The sequence below is a fragment of the Harpegnathos saltator genome, unplaced genomic scaffold (genome assembly GCF_003227715.2).
Source record: "Harpegnathos saltator strain DR-91 unplaced genomic scaffold, Hsal_v8.6 scaffold133, whole genome shotgun sequence".
Taxonomy (NCBI): Eukaryota; Metazoa; Arthropoda; class Insecta; order Hymenoptera; family Formicidae; genus Harpegnathos; species Harpegnathos saltator.
In genome coordinates, this window is record NW_020229910.1 from 362,286 (window position 1) to 373,298 (window position 11,013).

Below are 11,013 nucleotides of genomic sequence, written 5' to 3' on the forward strand. Positions count from 1 at the left end.
CACGACGTGCGATTGAACCGCGGGATGTTCTGTCTCGATTCCAGATTCGTCATGAACCTGACTGTCTCGAACCTGCTGACGTGCGCGTTGCTGAACCCGCTGCAGATGATGGACGGCCCGACCATCGCGGGGGCGACGTTGACGACGACAACGACGACGTCGACGACGACGGCAACGACGACGACAATGGTCTCGGCGACGGCGACGGCCACGTTGAACGCGTCTTCAGCGTCGACGTTCGCATCGACCGGCACGTTCAGGTCGGTCGGCAATATCTGCGCGTTATCGGAAGGTGCGACCGCGCTCGTCACCACGTCGTCAGTGCTATCGGTGCTGCTGATCGCCATTGACCAGTACTTTGCGGTGGTGGACCCGCTGCGTTACCGCGCGCGAGTAGACAAGCTCAAGTCCGCCGTGCTGATCGTCTCCGTTTGGCTGGTCTCTGCAGCGTTCGGCCTAATTGCGTCCTTAAACCCGAGCCCGCGCAGCCTCTGGCTGTCGTGCACGACGCTCAACAGCAGCGACAACAGCTACCTGTTGAATACGTCATCGTCGTCGGTCGATTCGGCATTCGCGTTCTTCAGTAACACGAGCGTATTGGAGGAGGAAGAGGAGGAGACGGAGTTGATGGAAGAGGAAGTGATAGACGTTGGAGGCACAGCGATGCCGGCGTTGTTGCGGACAGTCGAGTCGATCAAGATCAGCCACGGCCTCTTCGACAACTCCACCGAGTTCTTCCGCGGCCTCGCCAACGACTCCATCACCTACGGCCTCGTGTACGCGCTCGTGCACAGCGTGCTCGCCTACCTGCTGCCGTTCGCCGGGGTCTGCTGGATCTACGTCAGCATCTACGCAGCCGCGCACCGGAACTCCGAACGAACCCGCAGGACCGGCTCACGGCCGATCCTGTCATCCGCGAGTTTCTGCGAGGATCCTTATGGCTACGCGCGACCACCGCAGCAGCAGCAGCAGCAGCAGCAGCAGCAGCAGCAGCAGCAACCGGCAGACGCGTACGCCGAGGAAATCCGCAGGATACCGAAGATCTCGAGTCTGTCGTCCATTGACGAGACCAGCGAGACCGCGCATTCGGCCAATCAAGCGTCGCACAGGAGGTCCTTCTCGTCGACCTCGGACACTGCGCCGTCGACCGACGACAAGGCTACCTCGGCCGGTGGCGCAGTCGTCTTCACGGTGGGCCTGCAGCCGGTAGAGGTGACAGGCGGGCGCGTTCAGGATCGCAAGGACGGAGGATCGCAGAGGGAGCAGCCGGTGACGGTGCTGAAAGCGCACTTCCTCGAGGACGAGCGCAGCGTCGCGACATATCACGAGGAGGATCTCGTGAGGAGCAAGTTCCGGGACTCGCCGGCGGACCGGCGGCGAAAGTCCTCGCATGATCTCGTGTACGAGGCAGTGTCGGCCGTGGAATCCTCCGGCTGGATCGCCGGCGACTCCAGCGACTCCGAGTCGGAGGACGAGCGGCGGCGTTACGGCTATTTCGACTCGTTGGAGGTGCCGGCAACTGTTCACCGGCTGGGCAGCCGGAGACCATCCGACTACTTCTTGTCGTTGGCGGTTTGCGAGACGGCGAACAGCCAGGGCGACAATTCCCGGCGGAGCTCTTTCGAGAAGAAAGAATTCGTCGTTCGCGTGGACGAAGAAGAGGAGGACGAGGGCGAAGGGGAGAGTTCCATCGAAAGGAAAATCCCGGGAGCAGAAGGCGCCTCCGCGACGCCGCTGAACCGCCGAGTCTCCGTCGGCGACTGCTCGTCTTCGCATCTCTCGACGGGGATTGGCAAGTTGGACGGTAAGAAGTCCCGGCGACTCGGTCGTCGCTCGTCCAAGTTGTCCGGCGCTGAAGAAACGCAAGCTGCCGGTAAAAACTCCGAGAGCAACAACATGAGGAGCGGCCACGCGGAACCGTCGTCGTGCCTCCTGACGCCGGTCGTGACGATCACGCCGGCGCCGAACAAGCCGGGCGGCCTGAACCGAGTGTCCAGCGTGCGCAGCACGTCCAGCAGCTACATCAACTCGTTGAAATATCGGATCAGCAACGGCTCGCTCTTCAGGTACCGCGAGGAGACCCGGGCGGCCAGGATCAGCGCACTCGTGATCGTCATGGGCCTGATCTGCTGGTCGCCTTATATGCTGTTGAGCTTGATGAAGAACTTGCCACAGTACTCGAGCCACGAGTTCCCGCACGAGTACGACGTGCTGGCGCTGAGCTTCCTCATCGTAGCGGCGTACGCGAGCCCGTTGCTTTTCGGCTACCGATCAAGACGCGTGAAGAGGGAGCTGCGCCGATTCTTCTGCTTCCGGCGCGAGCTGTCGTATAAAAACAACCGCAGCCTGATGGCGAAGAAAGTGCTGAAACGCCGGCATAGCAGCACGCTCAGCCAGCTGGAGATGGAGCAGCGTTACAACATCTTCAACTGTGTGTACGGTCGGAGCAGATGGCCCAAGGAGAAGGTGCAGTTCGTGCAGGTGCCGGACACCGCGCTCGCGGTCGAGACCTGCAGGAGCAGCTTCTCCAGCGGCGCTAGCACGCAGATCTCCAGCACTTCCACCGAGGAGTGTTGAATCGCGATGCGCGTCGTCGCGCTTCTCGCCATGGCCTGGCGACCTCGTCGTCGACGAGCGAGGATCGGCGAGCGAGCGCGGCGAATGCACAAGCAGTGCGAGAGGCAGTTCTGGATGTTTGCACGCTTGTGCGCCGCGTGGTACAGTTTCGCGGAGAGGCAGCGGCTGCGAGCGGTCGCGGGACAATAACGAGGTAAAGTGTCGCGTTACAAAGAGAGAAAAAGAGAGGTAGAGGAAGAAAAGCTGTGAGTTCGCGTCTCGCCCTTCGTCGGGGCTCTTCGATTCTGGAAGAACCCTAGAAAGAAATAGAAAAGAAGTACGGACACGTCGCTCTGAATTCTGTTTTTGGTAAACAAAAGGTAACATCTCACCGATTTTCCTTTTTTATTTTGAAATATATTATAAAAGGAAATTATGAAATTCTGAGTAACTTTTCTACAACTACATAAGGACATACAGCAATTACATGGTCAATCCGATATGGAAGAGCGGACTTGATCGTATGTTTTCAAGTAATATTCAAATCTGGATTATTCGACGAATGTTTAAAAACAATGCAACCTCAGGAACGTCCTGTACTTTCAACCGTTTTAATGGAGACAGTGTTATAGCTAAGATTCAGCAAATTCTGGGTAGAGATGTGCGTCCTGTTATCAACATTAAAAATGAATTCAGGTCTCTAAGACCATACAAAACCTTTAAATGTATTACTTAACGTAATTCGTTTTTGGTTGTCTTCAAAACATTAAAGAATATAGACAGTACGATTGAAAGCAGTAGTCAAAATTGCATATAATTATAATATATTTCCACTTTGGTGAGACTTTGGTTTGTCGCGTATATTGTCTTGTTAATTAAATCAATTATTCTCCGAGTAAATAGTATGCCAGGTTAATTGTGTACACAAATAAATTAAAATTTTCTTAATAGAACTATGTATGTGTGTGTGCATGTGTTATATATTTAAAAAAAAATATGAAATATGTAAACCACTTGATAGTAAACATATTTTCTTTTTCCCAAAAGTTATTATAAGAATTTCAATTGAACAATAAGCAACTTTTGAGAACGCATAATTGCAGTACTTTAAGTCAAATATCCGGAAACTACGAGCAACTCCCATATAGTTGTATTATGAAAAGTTACTCAGAAAAAAAAATGTCGCCCTCTGTAAAATATTTCCAAAATGAAAAAAATTCAGTGAAGTGTTATCTTTTATGCATACTTGTTCTTTTTTATTCCCACGACGTTTCTCTTATTGCGAACGTCGCGTCGGCGACGCAGAACCGGCAGCTTGCAACCTCTTGTGTCTCGGGATCGGTGCGACCCGGGTTCTCGGATCTGCGCATGCGCGATAGTCGGTCAATGGCGCATGATCGTAGCAACATTTCTCCTCGAACGCAACGTACTCGCATATACATAATAACGAAGTCTGATTTCACGAGCGCACCGCGAAGCGGGCTGTCGCGACGTTTTTTCGCGTTTTCGCGTTGCGCGTCGGTGTCGCGACTCAGCCCGGCGCTGCGAGCGACGTTACGCGAAGTATCCGTTAGTATTAAGAGCATTATGGTTAAGTTGTCGGGTGTTAGCCAGCTTGAGAAGTATTAGAGTTCGCCGAACCCGAGAGAAGGAGGCTTTTAGTCTTTACGCTTATTTCACGCGCCGCGCGTCCTCGACGTCTCACCTCGCCCGCGTCGCGGACGTTTGACGCAATTGAGGACCACGGCGATGTGCGTGTCATCGTCCGCCAGGTGGATGATTCAAGTCGCACGCACGTACGCACGCACGTCGTTGTGTGCATCACTTATTCTGCCGTACGCGAGCATGCGAGAACATCAGAAGTTTGTTCTTTTTCGAAGAACGAAACTGCGAATTGAACTGAACTGAACTAGGACAGGTGAGTACAGTATGGTTCACATCAGTACAGAAGTGCGAGTAAGAATAAAAACGCCACAGTGTAGTAGGCATCCTGGCGCATTACGTAGGATTGTGTTCTATGTTTATACTAGGTGCGCAACCAAGTTTCCGGGTTTCACACATGGATGGCGCTAACGACACATGTAGTCGACATACATGTCTGAAGTTGTGTTTTTTTTATAGTTTGGACATCTGTTAACAATAATCAGTCGTAATACCAACACATATCGCAACGTAAAAATATTTTTTCTAACAACGAAGACGTCGAGTTTTGTGCCAAATAAACAGCATTTGCGGGAAGCTTTGTTTTTCTGCTTTAACTTGAAAAAAAAGTGCAGCTGAAGCACGTCGTTTGCTTGAGGAGGCCTACGGCGAACATGCACCATCGAAAATTACCTGTGAAGATTGGTTTAAACGCTTCAGAAGTGATGATTTCGACACTGAGGACAAGGAGCGCTCCGGAAGACCAAAAACAATTGAGGACGCCGATCTGCAAGCGTTATTGGATGAAGATGATACGCAAACACAAGATCAACTTGCGGAGGCATTAAACATGACTCGCCAAGATATTTCCAAACGTTTACATGCCATGGGAAAAATTCAAAAGGAAGGAAAATGGGTGCCGCACGAGTTGACTGACAAGGAGATGCCACGAACTGCTAACTCTACTTTTGAATGAGCTATAGTGCATTCGAAAGGGGAGGTCGAGAGTATAAACCGTGTCAGAGCTTTTGGGTGTATGGGCTTTAGTTTCGGAGAAAATTTATTGTAAAATGATGTAATTTTCAGCTGTACGGTAAGTACAATGGATAGCCATAATTTTGCATGAAGCGCGCTGGCTGTGCAGGTTAGGCGTGCGGCTACTATTTTGCGTCCGTGCGAGCAGAATTCAATTCCCCGTAGTGACAATTTTTTTTTGTTTTTTTAGAATAAATGATTGTTTATGAATTAATTGTAAATTTATTTATTTATTATTCGTTATAGTAAGAGAACGTATACATAATGAAAAATATCAATAAATTTTGTGTTTTTATTGTACTGTGTCTTTATTCATTATAAAATTCCGACATCACTGTACAATGTTGCGGGTGATAATTTATATAAAAATATTCGAAGCATAAATGGATCGCACACTATGAACATTTTATAAACGAAAACTGCGTATTGCAGATACATTTTTTCTTATGTACATCCGGTGGAAAACACAATTGATTAACATTATAAAATATGTCACGTTTATCTGCTAATTTTGACGCGTACCAAGCGAATTCAATCATTTTTACATATCGCGGAGCACATAATAAATAATGAGTTAATGATTGAATTCGAATTGCATCATATAACGGACTTTTTAAGAAGTTTCTAGTATTTGTCTGTGGCACATGCTCACAGACAACAACCGTTAGGACCGTGACCCTAAAGTCCGTTGGATTTCCCTCACTGTTCTCACGTGTGTCGATCAGTAAGCAAGTCTGCGAGCATCCTTTGTGTTAAATTGATTTTATATAATAAAAATGGAAGGGTCAAGTGTGGATTTGTTTTTGAAAGAACATATCCAAGCATTGGCAAAGTGTGATATTACAAAAGAAGATTTAACTGACAGCATTGCATATTTTAAAGGTAATAAATAATTAAATAATTTAATAATCAAATAACAATAATTAAATAATTTGTGTGTATATTTTTATAAACACTCACATTTGTGAACATATGCAGAAATATACAAAGATATTTCCTGTTTTGCAGATATGCTAATAAAATTTGATTTGATTTATGCTGAAGTACCCAAAAAATTTATGCATTCGGCTAAAGAGGTTGCTGGAAAATTATTCGAAAGCTTCGTTTCAATGTTAGGAAAATGTATGATGGTAGATGTGGAATATTTTTCACCAAACGAAAAAGAAGTAGAGAATATTCAAGAAGAGGAACTGCAAGAATCGACATCATCAACATCGGAGGAAGAATATGTGCCACCTGAGAAAGTTTCATATCAGGATAGAGTGCCTTTTGATACAAAATTAAAGATTGTTATGACCGCAAACGAGCATCCAACGTGGAGTTTTCATGGTCTACAAAAGCGATTTAAACAACATTTACGCCACAAAACTGATATTGCACAATTTAGAAAAGATGTAATAAATGGTGGCACTTATGCAGTGAAACTGGATAATGTAAAAAAATGTGTCTATGATCGATTTTCTGAAGCACGTGACCATAAACAATTAGTAACAAGGCGACAATTACAGCAGTGGGCTATGGCTACTGTAATGCAATTTCGAGATGCAGACAACGAAACAGAAGGAAACGTTTTTCAATTTACAGCATCGGCATCTTGGGTAACGAATTTTATTAAAATTATGGCATTTCTAATCGTCGCGTCGTTCGCTATGTATCCAAAAGAGAAATGAAATCGCCAGAAGAAGTTTCCAAATCTGCAATACAATTTCAAAACTTGATACAATCAATTTCTACGGATTACGATTCTGATTATATTATCAATACAGATCAAATAGGTTGTGAGTATCGAGCTAATGTTTCAAGAACATACACACATAAGGGTGAAAAAACAGTAGAACTTTTTATAGGCGACTTAAATAAGATAACTCATTCGTATACTGCTCAATATTCCATGACAAAATCCGGAATATTATTAAATAAAGTTTTTGTATGTTTACAAGAACCTGGAGACACATTTGGAGTCCGTGTCAAAGCAGAAGTTGACGAACTTGTAAAATTATGTAAAAATGTTATTGTCGTTTGTTTAAAGTCGGGTAAACTGACCTCTCAATTGTATAAAGAATATTTAAAAACAGTTGTAAAACCGTATGTTGGGAACAATTCCTTCTTGATGATTGTCGACTTGGGGAGGTCAAAAAAATATTCATATGTACAATGAAATTTTTGTAAATGATGAAAACAAACCAACATGCAATTTGCAAATAATACCGCCAAAATGTACTCCAATCTGTCAACCTTGCGACGTTTATTTTTATAGGCAAGTGAAAATTATTATAAAACGTATTCAAAATTGTCCGGATTATGGTTAGCGAAGAAAAGAAAGAATTAAATTCGCGATATGATGCAATTCGAATTCAATCATTAACTCATTATTTATTATGTGCTCCGCGATATGTAAAAATGATTGAATTCGCTTGGTACGCGTCAAAATTAGCAGATAAACGTGACATATTTCATAATGTTAATCAATTGTGTTTTCCACCGGATGTATATAAGAAAAAATGTATCTGCAATACGCAGTTTTCGTTTATAAAATGTTCATGGTGTGCGATCCATTTATGCTTCGAATGTTTTTATATAAATTATCACCCGCAACATTGTACAGTGATGTCGGAATTTTATAATGAATAAAGACACAGTACAATAAAAACACAAAATTTATTGATATTTTTCATTATGTATACGTTCTCTTACTATAACGAATAATAAATAAATAAATTTACAATTAATTCATAAACAATCATTTATTCTAAAAAAAACAAAAAAAAATTGTCAAATTACGGGGAATTGAATTCTGCTCGCACGGACGCAAAATAGTAGCCGCACGCCTAACCTGCACAGCCAGCGCGCTTCATGCAAAATTATGGCTATCCATTGTACTTACCGTACAGCTGAAAATTACATCATTTTACAATAAATTTTCTCCGAAACTAAAGCTCATACACCCAAAAGCTCTGACACGGTTTATACTCTCGACCTCCCCTTTCGAATGCACTATAGCTCATTCAAAAGTAGAGTTAGCAGTTCGTGGCATCTCCTTGTGAGAGATAGATGGAAAATCGAAGAGCCACTTCCGAAATTTTGCTTTTGCGCCATGAAAGAAAAGAATTTCCTGTATCGAATTGTTACTGGCGATGAGAAGTGGATATATTTCGAGAATCCCAAACGCAAAAAATCGTGGCTTTCACCTGGCGAAGCATCAACATCGACGGCACGGCCAAATCGCTTCGGAAAGAAGACAATGCTCTGCATTTGGTGGGACCAGAAAGGAATCGTGTACTATGAGCTGCTGAAACTGGGCGAAACTCTCAATGGGCATCGCTACCGACAACATCTGATCAATTTGAACCATGCATTGCTCGAAAAACGGCTAGAATGGGATACGAGACACGAACGAGTGATATTGCAGCATGACAACGCTCCGTGCCATCGCACTTCCATCGTCCAGGACACCATCAAAACGCTGAAATGGGATCTGCTACCGCACCCGCCGTATTCGCCAGACCTGGCCCCTTCCGATTATCACTTGTTCCGGTCGATGGCGCATGGCTTGGCTGGGCAACACTTGGCCAATTTCGAAGAAGTGCAAAATTGGTTGGATGAATGGTTTCGGTCCAAAGACGCGTCGTTTTATCGTCGCGGTATTCATGTATTGCCAGAGAGATGGCAAAAATGTGTAACTAGCGAGGGACGATACTTTGAATAAACCATTTTTTGTATTTCTCTTGAAATTTTCCATTTTTCATTGATCAAAAAAGTTCGGAAACTTAGTTGCGCACCTAGTATTTTTATGGTTAGGTTAGATTAGATTTCGGTGCAAAACTGCATTGAACTGGCTGCACTAGTTCAAGACCCAAGATAACCAATGCAGTGAACTGTTTGTACTGACCGCTATGATACTTCGAAAAAGACCAGTGATGTCGCATTTCCGACAAAGAAAAAATACTTTAAGCCTAGTTTCTTCATATTTTCCAATAGCTATCTTCCAGATAAGGATATCCGTTATAACTAAAAATTCATTTCCTTCACTGAAAGTTCCTCACTCATACAGCACAAAAATTACTGCAACATTGTTGCAATATTGCAATGTTGCTGCAACTTTTGTACTGTATGGGCAGATAGACAGACATGTTGGTAATAGCATGCAGGCATTTAACATATATTTTATGATATTATTGGAGCGACATAACATATTTGTATTAGGTCACTAAATATGAAATGTCCAATTTCCTTAAGTACTAAGTTCGACAGTCGACATCTCAGACATTTCACTTTTATAGTTCTTGAATTTTTGTTGTTGTGAAGGTATATCATTAGTCTTTTAAACACATGTTTTGGTTTGTGATTATCTTTCGAATTGTCTTTATTATAACAGTTTTTGTATAACATGGATAAGTAAAAAATTCATGTTGTTTTCGAATATGAGTTTCATTATGGAACTAATACAGCACAGACAACTCGAAATATCAACAAAGTGTTTGGTGAAAATGTGGCCAATGAACGCACAGTAAATCGATGATTTGAGAAGTTTCGTTCTAGCGATTTTATTATTTCATGTGGTATGATTGATTAATATTAATATAGTAAAAACTGCGGAAGTATCTGATAACCTAATAACTGTAAGTCTGTTCTTTTCAAATATGCTGCCTGAACTGGTATAAATTTTGCCCTCGCAACTGAGCTGCTACTAACTCCAAATCTAATGCAAGCATTACAATGAACTGTTGCACTAAATTCTGCTGCATTGATGGAAAGAACATCTGACGTCACTTCTACTAAAAAGAGCACTTCAGTGTACACTTCTTAAAGTAGTACAGCTGGAAAAAATAAACCCATTATCTATGATTGGAGTGTTCTTTTAGATTCTTTAGATCTTTGACGGATTCAAGAGAACGAACGATTATCAAGAACGATAATCACTAAGTGCTTAGTAAGCAGCTTTTTCTGCGAATGCGGCTATTGATCTACGAACAACAAATCTATTACTATATTTGTGCTTTCACAAAAACGATTACATATTTTGTAGTTTCTTAGGCTATGTTGAAGCACTGAAATTAATATTTGTCAGATATCCGCTACTTCGAGGAGACGATAAGTTTATCTGCTGAATATAAATTTTACAAAGATGAAGGAAATCTATTCTGGGAAATATCGGATAAAGTTATCGAGAACTTATCTACGGATGAAGAAATTGGACATAAATATACACTCATTGCATTAGTGCACACTAGTGCAAAAAGTTCTTCGAAAAAGAATGAACCTCAGGTTGGTCGAAAAGTCTTCTCGCCGGAAACTCGCTGGACTGTCTAGCGAGAAATGACTCGTCAGTCGATGTTGAAACGATGTCGAATCAACGTCGGTTTGAGTTAATTTCGATATTAGCTTTCTCACTCATGGCAGCGTCTCGATGCGAAGACGAGTGCCTCTCAAGCGGAAACATTGAAGTGTGCCGAGAGAGCGGGGGAGGACTTTTCGGAATCAGTCGTAGCTTCGGTACGGCTGCACGTTAAGCATCGTCTACAATGGCAGCGGGAGTAGTGAATTGAGGCTGTAAGACATCGGAGTAAGCTGCTTTTCCAGGAGTATAGGACGTCGAATAAGGCCGTATTCGAAATGGTTGCATTCCATTTCCTACGGTTTGCTCCCTTACTCTCAGCCAATGAGAGTTCGGCAGCAACGTACGCGACAGGAGGTGCGCATTGACACTGATTGGCTTATTGTAATGCTTATTACACGGTATTACAGACATTCAAATGTAAGGTCTTAATTCTACAGCTTACG

General features: G+C 43.7%; 1 protein-coding gene across 2 annotated transcripts in view; it reads left to right on the top strand.

Moving 5' to 3' along the window:
* The window catches only part of LOC105184910 (uncharacterized), a 63,309-nt gene extending 59,832 nt beyond the window's left edge, over positions 1-3,477 (top strand). For both annotated transcript variants that reach the window (XM_019842172.2, XM_025307995.1), the window contains exon 4: positions 45-3,477. In XM_019842172.2, the coding sequence (XP_019697731.2) occupies positions 45-2,577 (2,533 nt within the window). In that variant the 3' untranslated portion in view covers positions 2,578-3,477. The remainder of the gene's footprint in view (positions 1-44) is intronic.
* The last annotated feature ends 7,536 nt before the right edge of the window (positions 3,478-11,013 follow it).